Genomic DNA, 26,734 nt, shown 5'->3' with positions numbered 1-26,734 from the left:
TCTTATAGCTGCTAACAGCTTAGCAAAAGCATTTCCTGCTTGAGCTGCACAAGCATCTGAATTGAAGGGCGTAAACAGTCTGTCTTATCACACTACCTCCGGGGCCAAAATACCTGCCCAGACCCCTTCTGGTGAGCTTGGGATTTCCAATGGGGTTGCAAGCCAAACGATCTTAGAAGCAGTCAAAGCCCAAGAAACCACATCACTGGGACTAGGCTCCTCAGTTTCATCATCAACAGATGTAGACCCCTCCTAGACCATACTTCTTCCAGCATGTTCTCCAGCCTGCGTGGTACTACTTTAGTGACGGATGTGACGTCGTCCGTGAGACTTGGAAGTATCTGGAGTCAGCTGGATTCTCTGATCTCAAACTTAGACATGTGGAAGCACCTCTCGTCTTCATCATCAAAACCGCACATCATGGGCTTTGCTGTCAAATAGATTCTATATGGTTAACTGTATTAGTGAGCAAAAACCAGAGTGTGAATTTGTGCTGCATTAGTGTGTCTTTCTTTGCAATAAGATTGATCCAGACTGATTGAGATAACACCTTTTCCTTTGATATACTTTACTATTATGCAGTACGTCACTTGACAATTAAACCAATAGAGAGACACATTTTGGCTGCCTTACTGCTGATTGTGATCATTGTAAAATTATTGAATTCTATTCCATGTTTACATTTACTTTTTAGTAAAAATGGAACCTGCTTTATGTGGTTGGGCACCAGCACATAAAAAGTCGTTATACATTTCCAATTAAATAGTTTTGTCAACTGGAGGGCCGTTACAACTTTTGGTCCACGGGACTAGCACCCTGGAGGACACGCCCCCATGATTTATCCACTGGATGGGCACCCTGGAGAGTGCTTAATCATGTTTTGTCCACTAAGAGGGATCACCACCATGATTTGTCCACTGGAAGGGCACACTGGAGGGCTCTTATTCATATCTTACATACCACAGGTGCATCTAAGAGGGCACTTTCGCAGTGTTTCTTTCGAACATAAGGACACAAAGGGGGACAATCCCCCCTCGAAGTGGAAGCTGTTGGTGCTTGCAGAATAAATGACTAAAGAGCTAACCTGGAACTGGGTGTTTTTGCCTTTGCGCAACCCAAGGAAGATTAAGAAGTAGGACTGCTACAGACTATATGGGAAATTTAGACATAGGCTAGTTAAGCTATAACACATAACGCTTGCCACTGATACATTTAGGAACTGGCCTAAAACATTTAATTCCACCAATTGTACTATTAGCTACTGCAACACTTGAAGTTTACCATTTTGTCCAATGGCTTTTGTGTCAAAGGCTTTTTCCGATGACAGCATATGAAGTCATGAAAAAGTAGGGCTACCTATAATATGAGTAGGCCAACAATAAGTAGTTTATTTGCAATGACAGCTTGTAATAAGCGAAAAATGTACTAGTGTCAACTTTCTTTTTACAGTCTATGGTGTCAACACAGTGTAATAGACCACTTCTCTATGTGCGTTAACTGTTGTCTGCTTTTATTTTGAAAGTATAGCCGGACGTCCTTTCCAAGCTCCTTGAATTAATAACTTGTCAGCTAACTTGACAGTTTGTTGTTGACAGCCAGTCGTGTAAGTTTGCAGGAATGGCTCTTATAATGCGAATCTGCACTCTGCTGGTAAACGTCTTATGCTTGCCTCTCCACCTGATCGAAGCGGTCGGTTTATACAAATTATACAAGCGAGTCTTCCCGATTTGTCTATATCGACTTTGTATATCGTACAACAAGAAAATGCACGACAAGAAGGCAGAGCTGTTTCGCAGTCTCTCAGAGTTCAAAAGACCTGGAAAGCAGCTCACTGTTTTAGAGATTGGCTGCGGCACAGGCGCGAATTTTGAGTATTATCCGCCTGGTTGCAAGGTGGTCTGCACAGATCCAAACCCCCATTTTCAGAAATATCTGAAGACCAGCATGGCCGAGAACGACCAGCTGACGTACGAGAAGTTTGTTGTGGCATCGGGGGAATACATGGGGGCAGTGGAGGACGAATCGATAGACGTTGTTGTTTGCACCCTGGTGCTCTGCTCTGTCAACGACATCCCGCAAACTCTGCGAGAGGTTTACCGCATACTGAGACCAGTAAGTCCTTTCTTTCTTCCGTATTTTATATAACGCTGTTTCGCAGTCATCTTTAATGTTATTGAGGCTACTATTATAATAACACTGCTACTGTTCTGCAACAGTTAAAGTTGCACAATAAATAGCCTAGGCTTACAGCTGCATCGATTGTTCCATATGTTTTACAAAACCATTTTTGACAGTAAGTAATGGTCTTAATACTGTTTGATTTAGTTGTTCAAAAATATTTTCCTAGAGTGAGTGTGTCCAAAATTTGCAGGTCCTAGCTTCTTCAATTTAAAGATGATGACTTTTTCATTTCTTAAAGTTCAAAAAGGATCTTTGGGACTTTGGACTTGTGAGTTAGGAAATAGTTTTAAGATGATTTTTTTAGGCTGTGTGATATTCAATGAAGATTTTCATCATTTTATGTGATTTTCCACACTTAACGATTAATAATTTCTTTCAATGGACTTTTTGATAAGCTGCATGCTGTAGATAATAGTCAGATTGTAGAAGTGTCAGATGCAAGATCAATTCACAGCACACTTTACGTTACAGAAATATAGACTTTATAAACAATATTTTTTCATTAAAACAATATGTAAACCCTGGTATAAAAGGGGCCAACTGAGATAAACCTAATCTGGCCAAGGTGGCCACCTGACAACCCTTAAAAAGAGCAAGTGAGTAAAATAAACACACCCTTAGGAAACACTCCACACTAACACACTGCAATCAATGCACAGCACAGCGTCCATCACTCAGGACTAAACTAACAACACAACACAATACATAAACATAAACATAAAAAAATATAGTTTACTTATCTCAGCCAGATTGGTGATGAGACCCCCCTGTGGGGCATGAGCATGGAGTCTCCCGTAGAGTCAGGAAGTAATCAGCAATACCTGCCACACAGTGTCACAGCTTTTAGAAGATGCGTGCAGCCTCAGTGATTCGCACACTGTAGCCCTACTACACCCAGTCCCTCACTAACTAAAGGTGGCATCAAACTAGGAATTCTTATCTTTAAATTGGTACCAGGGGATTTGTCATTAACTCATATTCTTGGTGTTTTATTAATTGTTTGGCTAATGAAAATATGACACGGCCCGCCTTCTAGCATAAATGGAGACACTTAAATACGTACATGCACCATCCAGAATCTTAGGTTTGACTTGATTTGTATTTTTTTTAAATAAGTGACATCTTGAGTCATGCAACAAATCTTGTATCTTTTCTCTGCAGGGTGGAGCCTTCTTTTTCTTGGAGCATGTTGTGGCAGACCCCTCCACCTGGGCATACTTCTTCCAGCATGTTCTCCAGCCTGCGTGGTACTACTTTGGTGACGGATGTGAAGTCGTCCGTGAGACTTGGAAGTATCTGGAGTCAGCTGGATTCTCTGATCTCAAACTTAGACATGTGGAAGCACCTCTCATCTTCATCATCAAACCGCACATCATGGGCTTTGCTGTCAAATAGATTCTATATGGTTAACTGTATTAGTGAGCAAAAACCAGAGTGTGAATTTGTGCTGCATTAGTGTGTCTTTCTTTGCAATAAGATTGATCCAGACTGATTGAGATAACACCTTTTCCTTTGATATACTTTACTATTATACAGTACGTCACTTGACAATTAAACCAATAAAGAGACACATTTTGGCTGCCTTACTGCTGATTGTGATCATTGTAAAATTATTGAATTCTATTCCATGTTTAAATTTACTTTTTAGTGACCTTTGAGATTACACAAACAGAAAAGCTGGTCCAGGGCCTCATGATTTCATCTAGCAGTATCTCACCTGGAGCTTTGTAGGCTATTTGCGTCAACTTGTCACGAAAGTGCAACACTGACATTTTTTTGAATTTGCTGGGTCTACCAACATGCGCTGAGATCCCAAAGTGGTGATGTTGCTGTCACTTCATTGCCATGTCCCTATGATCCGTGAGACTGTTTGTGATACTTCCTTGACTGAAAGCATAGTTTTTTTCTACAAGGTGAGAGCGGGAGGTTGGGTAAATAACAATGCTTCTTTTAATTGTCATTATTGTATGTATTTTTTAACCTGTATGAAGTCAGAAAAGCGTTCACTTTGCTTAATGCAAAGGTTGGACACTGGGAGCAAAGTGTTGGGTTTATCGTGGGAGGCATATGAAACCAGTGGCAAACTCAGGATGTTTGAGGGGCAGGGGTGAAAATAATAAAAATGGAACCTGCTTTATGTGGTTGGGCACCAGCACATAAAAAGTCATTATACATTTCCAATGAAATAGTTTTGTCCACTGGTGACACACCTCCACAGAGAGAACTTTAATTGATTTAATTACACAAAAAGACGACTAAGCTGCTAATAAACTCAACAGTTGCATCTTAAACATCCCTTTCGATGCACGTTTCTGACCGAAAATAGTAGCAGCCATATTGGATATGAACTTGGGCTACTATTTTTGGGTCGTTCCAGTTGATCTCATAAGTGGGAAATTCCCAGTTCCCATTCGGAAGTGTCAACTCTAACGCACCCTGAAGTCGTAATTACGACTCTGAGAAAAAAAAGTAGCCCCAGTTCAGATCCAATATGGCTGCTACTAAAAAAAATCTATGTTAAGTGTAGACTAGTGACTTGACTTAAAGGGGTCATATTATGCTTTTTATGGTTTTATATGCTCTTTAGTGTGTTTTCCAAGTTCAAAGTCCACGTAAACGCGGCTTCTCCTACGTCCTCCTGTTAGCTGCAGCATTAGCCGCATGTAACGCTCGGCTCTAGCCCCCCTCAAAAAAGATTTGCCAGTGTGACGTCTTGTCAGTGTGAGATCACTGATCTAAGTCCATTGGCTCGTTGTGGCATGCCCAGCAGCTCATGTTGCAGGCCCATTAACTTCTGTAGCACGCCCACGATATGCCGTAGCCTGCGGTAGCACAGTAGTGCTAAGGTGCTAATGTTTTTGCTCCCCTCGGAGCCAAAGTGGCTGCATTCCCAATACGGTGAAAGGGGCTTGACATTTCCGAGAACCGCGAGCGACTGACCAATTACGGCAGAGCCGACAGGCCGACCAATCAGATCAGACTTGGCACACGTGGGGACTCTGAACGTGGGCACATCAGAGCCTTAGAGAGAGAGTCAGAAGCGAGCCGGTGCATGGAGCAGCAGTAAATGAAAACAGACACTTTTTTCGAACTTTAGCTATTGTAAACATACTTTAGTAGGTACATAGATTAAATATACGAACCCCAAAAAGGGCATAATATGGGCTCTTTAATAACATTTCTTGTATAAGTCTATTTTTAATTGCACAGTTTAAGTTTGATTCATCTAGGGGTATTCTTTAAATCTTTTTTTCGGGTTAATATATATGTATGGGAGGGGGGCGTCGGTTTTGTGGTTTAATTTGTAACAAATGTTTCATGTCATGTACGTCTTTGTAACCTGCTACTGGATGCTTTGAATTTCCCTCGGGATCAATAAAGTATCTATCTATCTAGCGATCTATCATTATATCAAACTTTAACATAGATGACAAAGCCTACAATCCTTACTGTGATCTTGCAGTTGTAAATGAAAAATATATAGCAATGTTTTGTTTTTTTTCAAAACAATGCCATCATCAGGATTTTTTGTCTATTGTTAACCTCTGTCCATCTCTGTGCTAGCATATGACCTATTTGTATATTTTATAACTCGACAACTGTATCAATAAAAAGCACATAACACATCTTTATCGTAATAAAGCTGTCCATGATAGGCTAGTTCATAAAATAGTTTCATTTTGTTGCATGTTTTATTTCTCTGTGCAATGATCGAAGAGATGATCTTGACAGGAAAGTTGGACCTGGCTTGTTTTCACCTCAGGTACTGCAGAATGTTAGCGTCACCTTGTGGTTACAGTGCAACACTGACATTTCCCCTCAGGTATTAGGGGAGTAATCTTTTGATCTTCTAAGGTGCCTCTCTTTAGATGCCTGCTGGACAGCTCGGTCTAGGCCTACTATAAGTAAACAACAAAATGAGCTCCTGCTTCATGAAATTATGCAGATTACTTTGTTTAGTGATGACTTTACCCTTACATCTGCTCGAGATCGCAGGTCTGTACGGTATGTACAAGCGCGTATTCCCCTTGCTGGCCTATAACATAACATTTTCGTACAACGACAAAATGAACGAAATGAAGAGAGAGCTTTTTCGAAACGTAGCTAAATTTGCAAACACCGATGGTACTCTTCGGCTGCTGGAGATCGGCTGTGGCAGCGGAGCAAACTTCAAGTTTTACCCTTACGGATGCACGGTGATCTGCACTGACCCCAACCCGCACTTTGAGAAATACCTGCGGTTGAGCATGGGCTCAAACACGCACCTGACGTATGACGAGTTTATAGTGGCGCGTGGGGAGGACATGAAGGAAGTAAAGGACGAGTCCGTGGACGTGGTAGTCTGCACCTTGGTACTGTGCTCTGTTAACAACGCGCTGCAGGTGCTGCACGAGGTGCGGCGCGTCCTCAAACCAGTAAGTTCAAAATGCCTACTTCAAGTGCTCCAGGGAATATTCTATTTGTGGCTTCAGGCACATGAATAACTTAACTACCGGCCACAGGAGCTGATCAAGATTAAAATTTAAGGGTGCCTTTGGGCACAAAACACAATTTGACAAAATCCGCCAGGCAATTTTGCTTGATAAATAATGGGCATTCGTTTTTTATATGCACTGAAGTGTAGCAACTGAAAAATCAATTCAATATATTTAGAGTTTATTAGTCAAAACGTAAGGGTATTGCTTAATATAAATGAAATGTTTAAAATATATTGAACAGGGACGGAGGTAAGGGTTGGTCAGGGCCATCCTAGAAATCTGATTGGCCACCCAAGTGGCAAACATGAAATTCTGAACTGTAACACATCATTTTCTTTTGCTAGTATAGTGAATATGGTCATGCATCTTCATTCTGAGTCATTAAGGAATGAAGATAAGAAAATGTAAATGTTGCCACTCTGCTGTGTCTGTTACATTTTAAAGTTAAAAAACATACATATAACCTCTGGTCAAAGTTGGTAGTTAAAGTTGCTTCTCTTCTTCATTCACTTTCAACTAAAACATGCATCACTACTGAAGTTGCAAAACCTGATTTGACGTAATAATCTGCTTTTGTTGCCTCTTCCATCTCAGGGTGGAGGCTTCTTCTTTTTGGAACATGTCATCTCTAATCCCTCCTCTTGGACGTACTTCTTCCAGCATGTGCTAGAGCCTTTCTGGTATTATCTTGGGGACGGGTGCAGGATTACCAGAGAAACATGGAAGGAACTAGAAGCAGCAGGTTTCTCTGAACTTAACCTGAAACACATAGAGGCCCCAGAAGTGACTCTGATGATAAGACCACATATCATGGGATACTCCATAAAATGACTGGGAAAAAGCAACAACTTGAAGTTGCTTGATGGGTTTCATAAAGTATATTTGCATTCAAGCTGTCAGTAAAAGAAAAAAGATTTTGCCTAAACCCTTGTTAAGTGTACACTATCTGCTTACACATTCACATACACTGAACAAAAATACATCAGCAGCAATTCATTGAGTGAAAATATATTTATTTACTTACAGAATCAGCAACATTTCATACATTGTTCTTCTTCCCCAACCCTCCCAAGATGTACATAATAAATATTACCTGGACACTGTGCTTCTTTTTTTTTCCCTGATTGTCTAAGTAACTGCCAAGAAACAACCAAACAAAGCACACTCAATGTGTGCCTTTCTCTTACCCTTTATATTCCATTGCACAAAAATAAGGAATGACAGTTGTAACATCTCCTTTGAAGGGAAATGATGGGAAATGCTGGTTCACAAAATAAGGAGGGATTATGTCTGCTTGGTAATTTAATATTCAAAATCCTGCAGATGCTGTTGGAAGATAAAAAAAAATTAAATGGTAACATTTTTAAGAACACAAGAAAAAAAGAGGAAAGGGACACATTTAGAAACTGAGACTCAAAGTTAAAGCTCACAATTTCAAACCTCCCAGTATTAAAAATGTACACAACTATAAATGTTATAGCATTAGCGATTTAAAAAAAGCAGGTGGAAAAGTGGCCGATTTAATTTTCGTTTGCTGAGTATATCGTATTGCCGTCACTGGTCACTTTTATATCAAACAGTAAAAAAAAAGAGCAGGATCTCAGCCTGAAATGGAAGTGTTCCCAGAAACCCTGTTCGTGTCCCAATGGCTGAGCTGTGACGCTCCCACATTCTGTATCGATCCTCAACCTCTATTCAAAGACTTATCCTGTTTTAACACAATAAAGGTCCTTTAATGTTTTGAGTTCTTCAATAAGGGTCTTGTTTTGGTTTTCGAGAACAGCGACGCGGTTTTCCAGGCATTTAACATATTCTTTTTTCTTCCGTCGACATTCACGAGCTGCCTCTCTAAAAGAGGGGGAAAAGTACAGTTAGTCAAACTGAAAGGTATAACAATAAGTGTGAATACAAAATCACAGTACAACATTGTCTCTGGTTCAAAAGAAAGTTACAAATAGTGGACTATTTGCATCCCTATTTGTAAAGATCTAGGTGTATCAGAGTTAAATATATGCAAGTAAAACATGTAGATTTAAAAAAAAAAAAAAAAAAAAAGACTATTTACAATATATGAGGAAAAATGTCTTTCTGTACCCTGCAAATACCAGAAATACAGGCACTGCCTCACAAACCCTCTTTTATTCCCATGCCCAGTTTGTCTCTCCTGTAATCTCTGAATTGTTAAGATATTTGCAATTGGTTCAGCTTGAGCATTAATAACATGTCAACCAAACATCAAAGGCCACGCCCAAGGCAGAGCCATGTTAAACATCCTTATTATAAGTCAAGGAGGTCTAGGATTTTGCTTTTGCAGAAAACAATTGCACACAAACCTGTTTTTTGCAAGCCTGATTTCCCTCTTCATTGTTGGATCATCAGATTTGCCCACAGGAGAGGTCATAACTACAGTCTGAGGCAGCGAGCTGGATGGGGCTGTTCGGATCTGGTATGCTTGCATCTCACCTCCTGCTCCTTACAGGAACACAACGGTATAAATATGACAACAGGGCTTATAACAGGTGTAACACACAGCATGCATCACCTAATGCCTTCCATACACTAGAGGACTTTGTAAAAACTAAAGAAAGACTTTTAAAAGACTAACATCTGCAGACTATGTGTCAGCAGAGTTTTTAGTCACAGGCTTAGATTTTGCAAAGACTGGGATCTTGAAGGGTCACTAACTGCAAGACTACAACTATATTCCTTCCTTCCGATTATTTCCCATCATGCACTTGTTAACAATTTACAACTACCGGTAATAGTTTTGAGCAGAGAAGTGTCTAGTTTATTTGGGGTGAATTTCAAAGCTGGTTTTTGCGTAATAATATGATAATGCCAACCTTGATTTATATTTATATCAGACTCGGTTTTGTAATGGAGGACAGAATGTTGGATTTCTTAAAAATGTAATAACTTGTTCATACTTGCCAAGTATTTTTTGTACGAATGAAATTCTTAAAAGTGACCCCACAATTTTAAGGTATCCCTGATACTTTCATGATTGCCCTCCTAGTCTTTCACTTAACCAGACCCCAAACAGCAATTGAAATACAATTTCATCTTTATTATGTTTCTTTATTTATAAAATTCCCTTTTAGTTTTTTTGCCTTTCTTCTCCCTTGTTGTGTTACAGTTTTTTTGTCATGTTGGCCTTGTTGACAAATTTTTATGTTGTTTACATTTGCATCAGACTGAAACTGTATTTCCAAAAACCACAAGAGCTTAAAACTGAAGAGGGGAGACTGGTGGTGTTGTGGAGAGAGCAAGAATGTCTCTCTGACATGTCCTCCTCTTTGTACCACAACAGAGTGGAGAAGGGAAAAGGGTGGACAGGATTGGCTTGGACATTGGATTGGCCTTGAAATCAGATGGCGGTGTCATCTGTGTATTTGCAGTATGTTCTAACAAGTAAGGGACTGATACAGTCATTTGTGTATGTGGTATACAGGAAGGGACTAAGAACACAACCTTGGCGGGCTCCGTTGTTTATATTGATTTTTGATGATGTTGCTGTCCCTACTTTTTACGGCATGTGGTCTGTTGCAGAGGAAATTGTAGATCCAGTGAATGAGAAGTGGAGAGGCATTGAGTAGTTGCAATAACACTTAGACGTGAATTTTTTTTTCCTTAAAACACCTCAGATTGAATTTAATGACCACCTTACACCAAACGCCCAGACTCTAGCAAAACTCTCATTATTTTATTCTAACTTTGGAATTTGTTTTGACTTTGAAATTGCTTGAAAAGTTGTTAGGTGTAAAGCCAGCATAAGCAATCACTTGTTAAGTTTTGACTGATATTCTACTGATTCAAACTTTGTTATTTGCTGACCAAATACCCCAGCTCTTTAGGGTAAATTGTATTTCATACTGGAATCCAAAGGTAACTATATTAAAATAAAAAACTGTCTCTGAAACTAAGCAAAAACATGCCATGTTATCCTCACCTTGTACCACAACTTGGTTGCTAGGCACTAGTATTTGCTGGCCGTCAGGTGTCTGGGCATACTGAAGGATGGTAGTACCCTGCTGGGCTCCACCTGAGTTTGCCATGGCAACAGCCTGTAGTCCCTGAATGCCTTCAGACCCTGGAGTCGCCAACTGGATTGTGCCATTAGCTGATATGGTAACTAGAATAATCATAAATATGGCATTATAATACAGACATACATTATGAAACACATCATCCAAATTGCTAGTCATTTTGGTGGCCTACAGAAACATAAAACCTTTACACACACCGCCAATTTCAAAGGCCATTCTACTCCACTTAAGAGCTCTTACAGGCAAGAACTATAGGAGGATAAAGTTCTTACTGTACTGGCCGCTGCTGGTCTGGTAGATTGGGGTGGTGGGTACTGTAACACCTGTCACTCCTGTGGATGCCGGGCTGTTATCCTTCACTTCAATGTGCGTCACTTCTTCTGAAGAAAGTTCATTCAGAATTTTTCTACAAGATGGAAAGAGGAGGGTTAGTAATTAACTTATAATTATAATTTGTGTGATATGTATCAATTTAATTTTCTCTTAACCTGTATGAAGGCCGCCTTGCTAGAATTTCTCGGGTCTTTTGGGCAGTGACTCCTCCACTGTCTGATGAGTCCTGTGAATCTTCACTATCTGAGTCCCTGATCTTTGAAAAGGGAGATGTATAAACAATATGAATGTATAAACAATATGAAAACAAAAAAGCTGCATTAAAACTTAATTAACAGAGGCCAGCATTCAGAGTCAAAGTTAACCATACGAAGAAAGTTAGGTAGTCTCACCTGCGCAGTCTGACCCTGAGGGGACTGAATGACCGAAGATTGTGCAGACTGGATCACTCCTTGGACCTGAAACTGACCCCCTGGCATCTGTACAAGAGCCACTGAAGAACCAGCTAGCGACATCTATAAAAAAAATAAAAAAAACACAGAATTTAAAATCCAAAAAAGCAAAGTATGTTTAATTATAGTAATAGCTTTCAAACTGTGTGTGGACAATTTGGATCACCCCGATTTTAAAAATGAAAATCACTATAGCTAAAACGAAACGCATTCTTTTAACAACTTGGGTGTAATTCAATTATCCATAAATATAGGGGGCTGGTGTCTTTGAATCAGATAACGTATATAACCAAATCTTTGCGACAAAGCATCCCCAGGGATGAGTATACATACTGTATATTGGTTCTTGTTTCTATATATGTAGGTATGTGTTCATTAACAGTTTTAAAACAGTGATAAATCAGATACCAGATTTTACAGCACTATACATGTTTCTACTGTCACCATCAATGTGGATCAGGTTACACAGCCACAAAGGAGCAAACCCCCATTGAGTAAACGTATCTGTCTTATCCCAGGACACACTTGTGACTTTCATTATTACAATATAAAAAAACAACAAGGATTTTGTCAATTCATTTTCTTAAGATGAGGTTTCAGATTCATAAGTCTTTTGACTTTCTTTTTAGATTCTACTTATATGTTGAGGATCAAAAGATACTTGCTTAATATCTCATAAATCAATATTAAGTGATCTGTCTTCATGACATTCATATACAAAGTGGACAAGTATTTGCAGTGCAAAAGCAACTGAGGCAATATAAAAAGTCAGTATTTATGAGATACTTTTTTAAAGGGATCTATTAGTTACCTGTTGGGCTATCTGTGAGAACTGAGAGGTTGTGATGGATGTGGGAATAATGGCAGTCTGTGAATCAGTGCCATTGCTGCCTTGGTGTACTTCTTCCATAGTAACTGGGAACAAATAAATAAATATTACTGTTTTACAATGGCTCTAATGTAGCACATCACCTGTCTGTAGCGGGGTTCAATGTCTGGACACAGATGTACACCACTTTGGGCAGCAAGTTTCTTTTTGTGTGAATATAAGTTAGTTTATTACTCTCCCGGACCAATGTGGGTCCAGCAAAGGAGACATCAAATCACAGTATCTTACTTTAGGTAAAAGAAAGTTTGAAAGTTAAAGGAGACACTTTCTGGTGAATGAGGATCGACTTCCTCTTTGGTTTCGTTAAAATACAACCAGCGTTAGAAAGGTCACGGAACAAAGCTAGGCCCGACAGTCAATACTATTAACTTCAATAAATAAAAAAACACACAAAGTTTCATGATCCAATTCAGTCAAATGTTTCGACATGAAACACAAAGTTGTTTGTTGAGTCACAGCTAACACTGCTGCTACCTGTAGCTTAACGTTCAGTTAAACGGATGTTTACCTGTTTAAACCATTAAAAACAATTATTTAAGAACTACCAACGAGACGCGTTTTGTTACTCTGGTTCACGGGATGGACGAGCTTTTGTTTCAATGAGCAAATATGTGTAACTCTGTCACTGACACGCAAGTTACCGCGTCAATAGACGTCAGCGATACGGGGAGCCATTAAGCTAACTACACCTTCCCTTTTCGTCTAACAGCGACGAGTTGACGAAGCAGCAGCCGCCATTACCGTCACCGCGGAGTACTGCCCAGCAAGCCAATTTTTACCTTTTCAAAGACCGCGTAACTGCTCTTGTTCACAGCGAAGACTTGGTGAAATTCGTGTTTATACTTATACACAAGAGAGGTGTTGGAAAGTTACCAAGTAGCAGTGGCTAACAGCTAAAAATACAAAGATGTCAGCTAAAAAATAGCTGAGTACTTTTTTTCCCAAAGGAAATGGGCGGGGCTGCTCAGCAAAGACGCATTACGTAATTAATACTCTGGGTTGTGATTGGTTAAGAGAGTTGAGCAACTGGTAGATTCAAACCATAGACAGTAAACAGTCATATCTGTTACATTAAGCATACTTTACTCAATAACTTTTTTATTTTTACTACTTTACTTTACCTTAAATTCACATTTACATCTCGTTGTTGAAATTAATCAATACGATAGGTTTTACTTTTTGTAATTACTTGATAGCTAGTACTTTGATTCAAATAGATAATTATTGGTTGATCTGTGGGTCTCTTAAAAATCAAATGGCACTATTTGAGATAAGACTTCCTAACAGTAAACAATACTCTTAAATCAGCTATGCATCTACCATATTGATGATATAGTATTGATGATATAGTATTGTTATTAACCATATTGATTATATCAATATTGATTAATTCCTAGGGCCATTCAATTTTGTAAGGTAGCCTACTTAATAATGATAGCCCTTTTTTCAGATTTTCAGGATTCAGACCTCTTGTGTTTGGACTTCTCTTCTTGAAACCAGAGATGTACAAAATGTCATACTTTAGTACCATGTAGATATATATATATATATATTTTTTTTTTTTTATTAAAATGTATTTATAGTAGAAACACATTCTTGTTACACAAAAACATCTGAATTTTATTTATTTTAAAAGCAATACTAAAAAATATCAAGACATCTGAATTGATTAAATGCATTTTTATTCTGTATTACTTTTACATAAAGTATAAAACAAAGTACAACAAACCAAATAGAAAATAAATGAGAAAATAATGGGAAAGGGTGTACCACTTTGAATTCTTTACTATATAAGATAAAACACCTCCCTAACATTGAAGATTAATCATGCCCTCGAGGAGCAGTTAAGAGTTAACCAAATCATTAATATACAACATACCAGGGTCATACACAAATTATTGAAAGAAAAACTGAAGAGAGATCAATGCAGTCTTAAGTACACTAGTAGTGTCAGTCCTCTGATCTTAGTTAGTACAAAATGTATAAGCATCACGTATATTTCACCAGACTGTGAAAGCTTTGAAATTAAATAGCACTGTCATTGGGATTGCATAGTGTGTAAGAACTCTGACAGTGAAAAGGAGCAGAAACCAAAGGAAGCCCTTGTAGACTTCCCAGCAAAGCAGGCAGATGGTGGATGGTTCTCAGGAACCTCTCGGTTTGCTCATTAGGTTTGCAGGGTCTGCCTTAATTTCAAGAAGAATGTTATTGAAAAAACATGTACATTTTGTGGGTAATATTCACAGATTGCACCAAGGGACCATCTGGTCCATCCCTGTGTTGAAAGTTTTGTTCCCTGAATATACTATATCATACACATACGTCTCACCCACTTGTGCCTGGAGATGAGAGGTTCCTCAAGCCGATTTCTTCTGTGGTTGGCTGAGTCATGCAAACATTCTATGCAAACATAGGATGCAATGTTAAAGCAAATATGAATTGCTTATAGTGATCTTCAAGGTGGGCACAAACCCTGGATAAAATTAAATGTCAAATACATTTTTCTTAAATGATTGCCACTTTTAATGTGCCATGAAGTGAGGGTTTATAAATCAATCAGTCCACACAGTATAAACCTACTTGTAGTCCCACTAGTGCAAAGTGCAGTCATTGAATAGATCATATTTCTGTTTAACTTGAAAGTATTATATATCTTTTTCATATTGCCGTTGTCATGAGTGCTATAATGGGACAATTTCAAAATAAAATAAAAAACAAACAAACAAAAAAACCACAAGTATTTACATGGTGACAATAAGGGTTCATCAATGAATTACAGTATAATCCAGTACAAAGAACCTATACATCATGGCAAGGAACACAAAGGAGAGCACAAGATTTCAGAAAACCAAATGCAAAATGCATTGTGATGCCCCCCCAACCCTTTTCTTTTTTTTTTCAAATGACTACTTTTCTCGCCCTTAAAGAATGTTTCCAACGTGGCTCAGCTCTGCAACTGCATTAACAAGTGCTAAAAAAAATCCAGTGACTGAAGACAGAAAAGAATCCAGATAAATGATGACTTGCCTCTATTGCCTACAGACTTCAGTGGCAACAAAGGTCCAGTCTGAATTCAAAGTCGTTTTTTTTTTTTGTTTTTTTTTTTACAAAGTTGCAAAAAGACAAAACACAGTTGAGTGTGGAGAGGAAAAGGAAAGGGCCAAACCCTCTCAAGCACTTGCTCTACTGATTAGTGCAATAGCAAACCGGGATTGTATGAGTGTTAAGTAATACAAAGTACAATAGTAATTAATATTAGATGTGACAAGATTGTGGGCCTTTCTTATACATTTTACAAAAATGAAAATGAAACACTTGGTCGCATGAAAACAGTCACTTCTTCTCACACCTGTATTTTTTTTTTGACAGGAAAGGTCCCTGGCATTAACAGCTTTAGCCCTCCCTGTAAACTCTCACACCTCCTCCAATTATTTTGACAAAATAATGTATGCTCCTTGTCCATTTCTTATAATGCCTCATTGCTATAATAAAATAGACACTTTTTGAGAAAGTGCATTGTTTTAATCTATCCTGACTAACAACGCTTTAAAGTTATTCATCCTCACCCTCCATCATAGAGTTAATAGTCAGCTTCAAAAGTACTGTTAAAATCTTATTTACAATCTTCTCTCTGCTACTATTATCATCTCTCAGCTGCCTCCATTAAACAACAACTGAGGGAGACACATCAAGCATTTATACATTTGTACAATTAAAAATATTTATACAGTAGCGTACAGTATCTAAAATACAACAGGCCTTTATAGATACAGTATAGAATATGGCCTCTTTCCTCTTCTATTTTGATCCCTATTGATTGCAGGATTTTGACTTTGAGTCAAAAACAAAGAAGAATAAACAGCCATTAGTAACAGGTTCATTAAAAAATAAGTTAGGAATGTATGGCTGAAGTTTTATAAGGCAGGAAATATATTTGGGCAGAAACGTTGTTGATTTCTATTTGGCTTCTTTATCATGAGACAAAATATGCTTTCTAAATAATGCACAAAAAAATGGCTGTTTTATTACTTATGTAATAGTTTGCTTTCCTCTGCCCCCTTTAAACCATCCATGTTAGTGAGGAATGACAAAGGCTCTGATCATGACTTTATGTGCTTGTTTAAAAGCTGCATGTAAAAAGTAAAATTTCAAGTTGTTGGTATAGGTTTAGTAGCTCTTGGAGTCTGTCTAGTCAAACACAAAGGAAAGTCTTTCTACAGGTTTGTGATGGGCACAGAATAAGATGATGGATTTTCACAAAGACATTAATATGGAATTAATTGAAAAAAAGTGTTTCTGTTGAATGAGTCGTTTTGCCCTCTACCCAGAAAAGTGCAACCAGGGTTTTTTTTTCCTCTTTGTTGTATGCAGTGCATTGTTTCTATCCCATTTGCAAAATTCTATCTAAAAAAACACAGTGAACAACTCCAAACATGGAAGGTCCAATCACAGACATGCAATAGCCGAGATATGCTGGTGTTGCACAGGGCTGGGTGGCAGAACATGTGGCTCATGCTTTTCCTTTCCAACATCAGCTAAGCTGTGATCAAATGCAGGGATGATGGCGGAGAAGCATCCACACTGCGGATGATGGCTAAACAAGCCTAGAGCACCACGAGCACCTCACATGTTGTAAGCAACATAGATGGGATCCAGCTGATCGGCAAGGAAAGAGTCACGAAGGTGCATGCGTTGCTTCTCCCCCCTGGAGTTAATGGGTATGACCCCGGGGTCCACGATCACCACGACACCCACAATTAGGTGGTGCTCCTCCAGGACCACGTTGGTTATCAGAGGCACCAGGTCCAGCGCGTCCTGCTCTGAACCACACAACTCCGACACCACGACCAGCAGGTTGGTCCACGTAAACACAGCACTGTGAGGAACAAGATTAGGGCAACTGAGAATATAGTGGTCACCTAAAGCAATGGTAAACGGATCATTTAGCAATTACTCGTTAGCTTTCTTTCTCTGAGAGTTAGATGAGAAGGTTAATCACACTCTAATGTTTGTATACCCCAGCAGACTGTCAGCTAAGCTCCCTTTAATCCTTAAAAGAACTGAAGTCCAAAAATGATAAGGCATGGTTTTAAACAAACAATGGAACATTGTTAGTAATTGGGCTTTCTAGGTCCTGGCAGGTGTATTTTTTACATTCAAACAGAGACATGCTAACTCTTTTGCCCAGGAAGTAGGGTTGACGAGGGCGCTGTAACCCCTCCTTAAATCAGGCAGAATTACAACGATCAACTTTTAAAAATGTTTTAACTTCTGTATACCACTTTTCATTGGACATGCAGATGTAGCACACGCAGACTTGTGACTTGTGATTAGTTTACTATAGTAGTCAGTAGCTTGTTTATAATTCTTCCTGTAAAGAGTGATACGACTTGCAGCAGGTTGGAGCTTTTCCATTGTTGCGCATACCTCAAGGTGTTTTAGAGGAGTTTTCAACATAATCAAAGGAATCAAGGACATCTGGTCATCCTGTCAGACAGAGCAGCATAACTACATCTTTCTCTCAAATTTGGAGTTTAAGTTGATTATTCTTGTAAGTGTAAGCAGTTTGGGCTGCTGTTAAAACGCTTATAATCTTGAACATTCAAATGAAATAATAAAAGAAGAATTTCCATAGCAGAAAGTATGATGTTGTAGAATGACTTCTCTCTGCACCCATGACTAACTTCAAGTTTCTAAAAAAATGTTCAATATGCTCTCTTTTGCCATGGGAAGAGCTTACATTTTGTGTTGGATATTACCGGTCCATTTAAATTTTTACCTTACACCATTAATAATTGTGTGATTCATCTCACCTTTCAGCAATACTGCGGTGAGCCCGGGACACTGAAGTTTCAATGTCGATTGGGTGGTAGCGCAGGCCTCTGAGCTCCAAGGTCTCATCCAGAGAGCCCACCACAAACATAGCATCATGTCGATCTGAGCACAGACACACAACAACATTATTCACCAAGAAAAGTGTGCGGCCAAAGTAGAGAAACAAGTGGAAGCAGAGAGGAATGTGTTTACTTTAATTTAATTTCATTCATTATACTATAACTATTTTATAATTAACTCATTAAAATGCAATTAAATCCAAACTAAAGCTCTATCAGGGTCTATTTACCCCCACTAGCATCCAGCAGCTCAGTCCTCTTCACAAAACCCAGGTATCCTGTCCTGGCCCATAAGGTCTGCGGGTCTCCAAAGCTGAGCTTGGTGTTGAAGTGGTTAGCCTGCAGACTCTCCTCTCCGTAGATGGTGTAGTAGCCGCTGGCACTGTGAGGGCTGTTCACCCAGATCTAGGAGAGATAGAGAAGCGCACACACACGGTCACTGCTAGTTTCAGAGGGAAGAATGCTTAACACAACACTTTCATGCTGTCATCACATCACAAGGGGGCCTAATTATGGCTTTCTCTCACCTCGCCTAGATGAGAATCTCCGAGAGGACCTCTGGTCTCAGGATTTACGATTATTACCCGAACACCCGGAAGTATCTGCAGAAGAAACAAAAGCTGTCAGTATGCACTATTTTAAGCAAAACACTTACTGATCGAACAATACCAAATGCTACGTGCAAAATGTATCAACTCACCTTGCCAGACTCCATTAGAGGAAGACTCTGAGGTGCTCCTCGCTCCACTAGCCTCACTCTGCAAAGTCACACAAGCAGACATACACAATAATCAAGATAGAAAAGATAACATTTTCTTTTTCTTTTTTCAGAGTACTTGAGATCTAAGGGATGTCTATTTAGTTTATCATTTCATTCACCGCTTCACAATATAAATCATTTTAAGTTTAGGAGAGACAAAGGTTTACAGAATCTATTAATAAAACAATATCATGCTTTTTTTTTTTTTTAAATCCATCAATGATGCCTACAAAATGTGAAATAAATAAATGATCAGTCCACAAATCCACACAGAACACACATAATTATTCAAATATACGTCCTGTGTTGCTTCATGCAGTGTAATTGAAAAAAAAAAAAAACAATATAATGTAACTTCTGTGTTCTTACCTGTCATGGCGGAGGGACTTCATGTCCACATAAACGGTACAGGGATCAGGACCAGTGGTGCCCTGTAACACAGAAGAAGAGGGTCATACAGTCTGTCCAGTTCTTTTCCAGGTAATATACAAAGTGAACTCCATTGTAAAGGAGATAGTGTATCTTCCTGCTAATATCAAAGTTACAATTGTATTTAAAACATGTAATCAGGATAATTTGGTTGGTGTACCTGCAGGCAGATTGCCAGGTTAACCCTGGACCCAAAAGCAGTGCTGACAGCTCTGGTGGACAGCCCCACGTCTTTAAACAACTTGGAGAAGGAGTGTGTGAGAGCGAGGCGAGGACGCTCCTCTGCTATCACCACGCAGCTCCTCACACAAGACAGGTTCACTCCGCGGGCCTAAAACACACCCATGTATTTTCATCAAATCCTTGAAAAATAATCTCTCTTAGTCATTGATGATTTTCCTTTTATACATAGATTCCTCACCTTGAGCAACTCGGTCTGAGTCCCTAACCCTTTAGTGCAGAGCTCCATGACGGAGTAGGAGCAGAAGGTGTCTCTGATGCGGTACTGACTGAGTGTGCTCAGCCACAGAGGCAAGCAGCTCTCCAACTCAAAGGGAGGAATCAGGATGGACTGATGACCTGAGTAAACACTGAAGGACAAGATATAAAGGAGAATGAACATCACAATACAGGAGAACTGTGGTATATAGGCTGTATGTTGTATGGGTGATGGTTTATGGTACCTTGCGAGGCACCACAAGACAAAGCCCAGTCCGCAGTAAGGATCCAGGCAGATGGCTATTTGGCGAGAGGAGTATAGTTCACACTGAAGCTTCACAGAGCGACAAATTGCACTGACTGCTGCATGGGAGATCTGTAACAAACAAGAATACACATAAGAATCCCAACTGCAACATCTTTCCGAGGTTGTTCTACATGTTTCCTGTCACTCAGACCTCAGATGCACTGACATGTTAGACGGCCCACACAACTACATCAGAGAAATACTTGCATCTCTGTTGTTTGTTTCCATTCTAGATCTTATTGCTTGTTTTTGTAGAAGTTTGTGTCTCTTTGTGTGTGTTTTTTTTTTGCTTCTGTTTTTTATTTTTGTGTGTCTCCATGTGGTTGTTTTGTATCTTCCTGTCGTTGTCCTTTTCCCCTTGTGGTTTTTCTGTGTCTCTGTGTGGTTGCTTGTTTATCTTTTAGGTTGTTGTGTGTCTCTTTGTGGTAGTTTTGTAAAGTTTTATTGCCCTTTGAACAAGAACTGTGATCAACAGAGTGTTTATTTTGTGTCTTGGTGTTGCAGCATGATTCATGGTCTCATAGTTCAAATAGTGTACCTTGGCCACTTGGGGGCAGCAGAGAAAGACGTTAACGAAACAGACATTTCACCGCCTTTTCAATTCATATAGTGTAAAAAAATTCATCTTTTATAAACACAGGAAGTTTCAGAGCCACACAATTCTTGTAATACTGTGTCTGACCCCCCCTCATTCCAGTATTTGCTCACTTTTGGCACAGTCTTTTGGCTCAAGCAACTCTTTAAATAACTATCCGACTATTTTACTGTTCATGAAAAAATGTTGACTTCTTAATTTATCTCTGTGATGTTTGATGCTGAGGAGGAGTACAATGGGTTTTAAGAGCTTTATTTCTGTAGATTCATCAAAATGAGCAGGAGCTCTCTCATTTTCACTTTGTGATTCAACACATCATTCATATAAAAATGCAATACATAAATACAAAGACATTCAAGAGCTCAGCCGCTGCATACCTCGTAACTTCAAGAGGAACCAAGAGGACACTTTTATAACTAACCTTGACGCCGGTGAGCATGCCCGTGGTGGACACACTGAAGTCCAGATAAGCTATCATCTCTGCTGTGGGCGGCTTATAGATCTGTGGAGGCCGGCGGCGAGGAAGGTCATCTGCAAAAAAAATAAATGAATCATTAAAATATATCAAGCAATATTAACTGATGATCAAATTGATTATAATGCAATCTACACAGTGAACTATTCCCATCAGATAATGGATTTATTTATTATTTATTGTTTGTTATACATTCAAAGGTTGATAGGAAGAGTTTTGTATTTATTAAGTTAAGTAAAAGGAAAATAGATATACAGCTGCAAGCAGCAACAACAAAATAAAGTGCACCAAGCACTTGTCCACCCACTGAGTGATTTGTGTAATTGGACAAATGTCCTACTTCCTGTTTGTTTTAATGCTGCGAACCTTGTCACAGCAAAGAGTAGCACAGTAACTGACACAAGTGTTTCTGACACAACTGACAACTTTATACACCACTAACTTTACACGCACTGTGATCTGCTCACATTTGTCTGATATTATTATGAGAAAGTCAGCAACTGTTAACTTTAAACTATGTGTGTAATGTAACTCCAAAAAAACATTTTGTTATTATTGTGAACACTCGCATAAAAAGAGTAAATGAGAATGTACACTGTTTCTTTATTTGCTATACTTGTTATGTCACTGGAGCAAAAGCTTTTGCAAGTCTATGAAGTAGACATTTCATGTTGTCATCACATAAGTAAATGTTCTGATAATTAAATATAAATAAATGTAACAGAGACATTTTGACTTGTCACAGTGGGTAAAAAGCACAGGGATTCCCTATGTCAGAAAGCAGGCTCAACAAAGTCTGAGCCCTATCCGGACCTCTGAGTTGATTGAGTCTGAGCTGGGGGACTCTTGAATTTTTTAGTTCCAGAACAGCTGATTTGAGTTAGTTCAATCATTAATTGGGCCCCGATGCTACGATTCACCATGGCAGCAGGTGACAAAAAGAGCTCTTTGTTCTTGCGAACATAAAACGAATATGGACATGTTTTTAGGGGAAAAAAAGTAACACTGCTGCAGCAGCATGCAGGGAGAAGCTATAAAGGAGAAAATTGCTGCTTGAATTAATGCAGAAATGTAAATGTACTCTATGCATTTAATATTTAATCACAACTATAATATTACTGGTGAAAACTGGTGGAATGGCATGAGTATATGGTATCAAATTTATTTTTAATTAGGGAGAAAAGCAGACTTGGAAGGAGCTCAAAATGAAACATAAGAGTTCAAACAGGTAAGGCTAAGGTGTAAAAGGCTCATGGTGATATCTCACTGTAATAATATTTGACATATTAAAGAAAAAATCATTCAGTGGCATCATTTCAATATGCATTAGCTTTATCCCCAACATAACGCTGGCTTCACATACATAAATGTCCTATCACCTTTATATGCTGTTCGTTAATTAGAACTGATCAAATTAAAATGTAACTCCCTAAGAAGCCCCTTCATCAAGAGGCTCCTCGAGTAAATGACAAGACATGTTATACTAAAAGTATCTTTTATATAATATGCCTCACAGATAATGTAATATTATTTGGATTTTCATTCAGACGAATAGTAAATATCCACTAACACACGTGTGATGTGGACTGAATGAATGAATGAGGAAATGAAACCGCTTTTCTGGCTCTGTAGGGAGGAGACAGAGAGAAACCCGGGGTTGATTGAAGAAAACCTGCTCCTGACCAGGTTAGCTTCACACACTCAGTTACCAAAGTAACCCAATCAGAGCTTGAGTTACCTCTCGTTCTGAAGTGGGCTTCAGTTACCCCTCTTTTTTGGGTTTGACTGACTTCCCTTTCTGTTTTCACTAATACTGCTTTCTGAAACAGTGCCCTGGTGTAAGTAAAAAAAACAAAACCTGATGACAGGGGAGTTCTACTCAGCAGCTGCTGTAAATAACACCTGTCCTTTTCCCAGTGTGACAAGGCAAAAAGCCTGCCATAAAAAGGCTGACATTGAGTTATCCTACCTGTGTCAATAATTGTTGGCCAAGTTTTAATGTTGACAGAGGCAGCAGCCTCTTTGGAGCGCAGAGTCCTCATAAGGTTTTGAGTGGTAAGGATACATGCAGCTTTACTGACCTGCAAAGAAAAAACACAAGTCAATTAACTGAAAGCAGCTTCAAATAGTAAAACATTAAGTGAGTCAAAAAACAGTCATAAGCACACATAACTGTGTTCACATAACACATCCAGCCAACCAACTGACTCTGGATTTTTAGGGTGCTTCATCTCAACTCTTCATCTTCATAGACTTCCTTGTCTATGGAAGGACTCTATAATACTTTGTGCTTACTTACCATATAAAGAAATCCTCTGAGGTTCCCTTTTAGTCAATAAAGTGTTTTTTTTCCTGATGTATCCCACTTTCCTTTAATTGTCTTTCTGCAGTTTGTGTGATGATTTGTGTGGTACTGCTGTCCGTAAAGCAAAATGCCCCTCAGGGATAAAAATGAAATCCTTCATCCTAACGTCACCAGGTTACTTATAAATGTTTTTACATACAGGCCACAAAAAAGACCCTGTTTACCCTGTTAAGAAGAAGACATATACTATGTAAACACTAACCAATGAGCATGCAATAAAACACTTACATGTACAAAAAGAGTACACACACTTACATCAATAATCATGCGGACAGTAGGCAGCGTTGCTGCCAGATTCTGAGGGTGTGGAGGTCGGACGTTAACAGGAACACATCCAGCATAGAGACAGCCGTAGAAGGCAGCTATCAAATCAATGCCTGGAAACAGAGGTGGGTTATATAAAAAAATAGAAGAGAATGAATAATTTAGCTCAATAGGAGAAATGCATAGACACAGACAGGAAGCTGGAGGCAGAACCCACCAGGAGGATATAGCAGCACGACGTTCTCTCCTGTGTTGATGCTTCCTTTCTCAGTGAGCGCCGCAGCAATCTTCTCTGCACGTTTGTGAAGCTGGACGCAGGTTGCAGTGCCCACTGTCACACCCTGAAGGTCAAGGATAAGGCAGAGAGGCATTAAGTCACAAGGTCACCAGAAACAAATGGAGCAAAAACTCATCATGAAGGTCTTATATTACAGCCAAAGTGTACTTATTTTGTATCTAGATCAGTTTGATACCTTGGCATTAAGAAGGACAAAGAGGACATGGTCTGGGTCTGTCTGTGCCCTCCAGTGTAGAGCCTCTGACAAATACTGATGCTGAAACAAAAAGACAAAAATGTAAGATGTACTGAGGACGTGCTTTATTAACACACACACACACACACACACATCTAAACATGGTTCCAAACACAACCATGGAGGGGTTGTACAGGAGGAGGTTTTGCTGATGGAAGAACTTTATTTAAATTACCTAAATTAAGCTAACTCAAGTGGTTCTCAGACAATGTGTGTCTCAGTATGAAGCTGTCAGGAATAATGTATTTCTTGCCAACGTGCAAACTATTTATTCCATAGACTCTGTGCCAATCCAGCTCTTAAAATAATGAACAGTAACTTATATAGTAGTAATGTGGTACAAAGGCTACAGAAGGTGATTAAGTACAAATTAAATAAACCATGCACACTTTTGCTCATGCCACATTTTTAGACAAGCACACAAAATTAAAACCAGATACAGATAAGAGCATGACAAAAATAAACAAAAGTGTGGGGAAGATGCCAGAAGGGGGCCATAATTCTTACCATCACAGTTGGCCACATACAGAGCTACATCCAGAGAGAGAGAGGAGAGCAGAAAAAGAGAAGAGTCCAGATTTTTCTTAAAATCTAGAAATCTAAGCCTAAAATGAGCATGGGCCAGTACAACACAGGCAACATGGAAAGTCTTTACTAAACTGTTTGCCATTATCGGAGACATAAAGAGCAAATGCATCACTTTCCTCCTGATTTTAAACAACTTGTGTGCGGCTCTTTTGAAAACAGCAGCGTGGTTAAAAGGTACTCCCACACAGAGTTTTTGGCTTGATGGAAAACAAGTGAAAGTTTGTGGTCAAAACTACCTTTCTGACAAGATCCTGATCCTCGATCATGCCCAGGTCCCTCCCTGCAGCTTGGGCAATTCTCTTCCCTGCCACCAGGTTGCCGACCATCACAGACGCTGGGCCAACGCCAACTACGAGAGAAAGCAGTGTACATAAAACAGCTTGGAAGAATGCAGAAGTCTACCAAAATATAAACATGGCTCTGCTGTGGTAAGAAGATTATGGAAAGATGATAAAGAAGTGAATATAATTAATATTAACATATAACAAGTTATTTTTTTTGCTGTGTTATACCTGCATGTTACAACTTTCACGTACATAAAAAAAACATAGCTGTGCCATCAGCAGTTTTACAATGGTTACAGAAAACGCAAGGACAGCATGGAAATGAGTGGTAAACATATATTGGAATATCTTGTGGACACATTTTGCTTTGCAAAGAGCTGCTCAACTTCAACCTCTATAATTACCATACTTAGTCGTTACTGCTAATACCACACCAACATTCACGTCTATTACTAGCATTGTAGCTATAAATCTATCTTATTCATTGTTGCTTGTCACTTTCCTTCTTTCTGCATCTCCCTCTATCCCATTTTTCAAGCGCAGCACAGTTCGGTATGAGTCTGGTTCTGCCTCTTATAAGACAGATTTTCCTTGTCACTGTAACTTTGCTTAATGCTCATGAGGGATTCATTTTGGGTCTTTGTAGATAATATAAAAATGAGGTAAGGTCTTTAACCTGCTTTTGTAAAGTGTCTTGAGATAACATCTGTTATGAATTAACGCTATAAAAATAAAGATTGATTGATTGATTGTGTCTGTGCTGTTTATGGGCTGTTCTGTGTGTCTATTCGCTCATGTTGGGTACATTTCTGTTTGAGTGAATATTTAGAAAGTGGTAATGTGTAGATGGTTCCATGACATTAATAAAACCTCCACAGCCAGGGCAAACATGGAAGGTAAATCAATCTCCTGAATGCAGCAACTGTTACATGTTTAACACTAAAAACTTATTTTGCAAACACCTTAAACCATGACTGTATTACATGCACAACAAACAGCAATTTCCCTCATCCTTGCAGATATAATGGGTTGTTGCCGTAACCATTTAGAAAAGAGCTTAATACACACCTCACATGCCTGATTTAAAGATATGTGCCACTTACCTGGCTGCTTCTGCCGGGGTTTGGGCAGGTTGGTGACGCACGTGTGGGGACACATTAGGATGTTACAAGGATGCAGGGTGCCGTCTAAGAAGAACTGCTTGGTGTCAGATATATGGATGCCACCCAGGGGGGTTTTAGGTAACGTGTTAGCCGGGACCAGAGCCAGACAGTAGAGGCCCACCTGATGGATGCTGTCGATAGCCTACACAGAATACCAAAAATGAACGTACCCTCCATTCACAAATTTTGACACTTTGTAAGAGGTGTGCTGAATGGAGAGCGTTATCATCGCAGTTCACTAGTCTTGGAAAAAAGAAGAC

At 39.2% G+C, this 26,734-nt stretch overlaps 4 protein-coding genes across 7 annotated transcripts in view; 2 read left to right on the top strand and 2 right to left on the bottom strand.

Annotated features, from left to right (window-relative positions):
• The first annotated feature begins 1,602 nt into the window (after window positions 1–1,602).
• Window positions 1,603–4,513, top strand: LOC132977790 (N6-adenosine-methyltransferase TMT1A-like). The gene is made up of 2 exons (XM_061042631.1): window positions 1,603–2,112; window positions 3,343–4,513. The coding sequence occupies exons 1-2, from the start codon at window positions 1,618–1,620 to the stop codon at window positions 3,574–3,576; spliced, it is 729 nt and encodes a 242-aa protein (XP_060898614.1). The 5' UTR covers window positions 1,603–1,617; the 3' UTR covers window positions 3,577–4,513.
• A 1,486-nt stretch (window positions 4,514–5,999) lies between these two features.
• On the top strand, window positions 6,000–7,573 carry LOC132977789 (N6-adenosine-methyltransferase TMT1A-like). The gene is made up of 2 exons (XM_061042630.1): window positions 6,000–6,596; window positions 7,254–7,573. The coding sequence occupies exons 1-2, from the start codon at window positions 6,099–6,101 to the stop codon at window positions 7,488–7,490; spliced, it is 735 nt and encodes a 244-aa protein (XP_060898613.1). The 5' UTR covers window positions 6,000–6,098; the 3' UTR covers window positions 7,491–7,573.
• Window positions 7,574–7,655: 82 nt separating this feature from the next.
• atf1 (activating transcription factor 1) lies at window positions 7,656–13,337 on the bottom strand. 3 transcript variants are annotated; one of them, XM_061042626.1, is made up of 8 exons: window positions 13,159–13,337; window positions 12,302–12,405; window positions 11,431–11,553; window positions 11,194–11,294; window positions 10,978–11,111; window positions 10,609–10,791; window positions 8,993–9,131; window positions 7,656–8,507 (listed from the first exon to the last, which is right to left on the bottom strand). In XM_061042626.1, the coding sequence occupies exons 2-8, from the start codon at window positions 12,398–12,400 to the stop codon at window positions 8,363–8,365; spliced, it is 924 nt and encodes a 307-aa protein (XP_060898609.1). In that variant the 5' UTR covers window positions 12,401–12,405; window positions 13,159–13,337; the 3' UTR covers window positions 7,656–8,362. The 3 variants fall into 3 exon arrangements, with proteins under 3 accessions (XP_060898609.1, XP_060898610.1, XP_060898611.1); XM_061042627.1 differs by having other exon boundaries at window positions 8,993–9,125; XM_061042628.1 differs by lacking the exon at window positions 12,302–12,405 and having other exon boundaries at window positions 13,159–13,336.
• A 707-nt stretch (window positions 13,338–14,044) lies between these two features.
• Window positions 14,045–26,734, bottom strand: part of dip2bb (disco-interacting protein 2 homolog Bb) — a 45,122-nt gene continuing 32,432 nt past the window's right edge. Inside the window, exons 23-39 of one of the 2 annotated variants that reach the window (XM_061042624.1) lie at window positions 26,415–26,616; window positions 25,264–25,376; window positions 24,947–24,970; window positions 24,380–24,460; window positions 24,124–24,247; window positions 23,898–24,019; window positions 23,247–23,358; window positions 21,224–21,333; window positions 20,146–20,276; window positions 19,884–20,052; window positions 19,623–19,793; window positions 19,403–19,464; window positions 18,974–19,031; window positions 18,801–18,875; window positions 18,504–18,678; window positions 18,193–18,316; window positions 14,045–17,255 (exon numbers count right to left, since the gene is read on the bottom strand). In XM_061042624.1, the coding sequence (XP_060898607.1) occupies window positions 17,003–17,255; window positions 18,193–18,316; window positions 18,504–18,678; window positions 18,801–18,875; window positions 18,974–19,031; window positions 19,403–19,464; window positions 19,623–19,793; window positions 19,884–20,052; window positions 20,146–20,276; window positions 21,224–21,333; window positions 23,247–23,358; window positions 23,898–24,019; window positions 24,124–24,247; window positions 24,380–24,460; window positions 24,947–24,970; window positions 25,264–25,376; window positions 26,415–26,616 (2,106 nt within the window). In that variant the 3' untranslated portion in view covers window positions 14,045–17,002. The remainder of the gene's footprint in view (window positions 17,256–18,192; window positions 18,317–18,503; window positions 18,679–18,800; window positions 18,876–18,973; window positions 19,032–19,402; window positions 19,465–19,622; window positions 19,794–19,883; window positions 20,053–20,145; window positions 20,277–21,223; window positions 21,334–23,246; window positions 23,359–23,897; window positions 24,020–24,123; window positions 24,248–24,379; window positions 24,461–24,946; window positions 24,971–25,263; window positions 25,377–26,414; window positions 26,617–26,734) is intronic. The other variant, XM_061042625.1, reaches the window with a different exon arrangement.

Source organism: Labrus mixtus, chromosome 7 (assembly GCF_963584025.1).
Source record: "Labrus mixtus chromosome 7, fLabMix1.1, whole genome shotgun sequence".
Taxonomy (NCBI): Eukaryota; Metazoa; Chordata; class Actinopteri; order Labriformes; family Labridae; genus Labrus; species Labrus mixtus.
The sequence above is the reverse complement of the archived record's forward strand: the minus strand, read 5'-3'. Positions and strand labels throughout refer to the sequence as shown.

Bases quoted from the DNA above. Each gene is read 5' to 3' on its own strand.
- LOC132977790 (XM_061042631.1), top strand. From the start codon at position 1,618: ATGGCTCTTATAATGCGAATCTGCACTCTGCTGGTAAACGTCTTATGC. The intron at 2,113-3,342 runs GTAAGTCCTTTC...TTTTCTCTGCAG, and splicing joins TTTACCGCATACTGAGACCA to GGTGGAGCCTTCTTTTTCTT.
- LOC132977789 (XM_061042630.1), top strand. From the start codon at position 6,099: ATGAGCTCCTGCTTCATGAAATTATGCAGATTACTTTGTTTAGTGATG. The intron at 6,597-7,253 runs GTAAGTTCAAAA...CTTCCATCTCAG, and splicing joins TGCGGCGCGTCCTCAAACCA to GGTGGAGGCTTCTTCTTTTT.
- atf1 (XM_061042626.1), bottom strand. From the start codon at position 12,400: ATGGAAGAAGTACACCAAGGCAGCAATGGCACTGATTCACAGACTGCC. The intron at 11,554-12,301 runs GTAACTAATAGA...TTTTTTTTATAG, and splicing joins TCTCACAGATAGCCCAACAG to ATGTCGCTAGCTGGTTCTTC. The intron at 10,792-10,977 runs GTAAGAACTTTA...TGATTATTCTAG, and splicing joins GACCAGCAGCGGCCAGTACA to TTACCATATCAGCTAATGGC.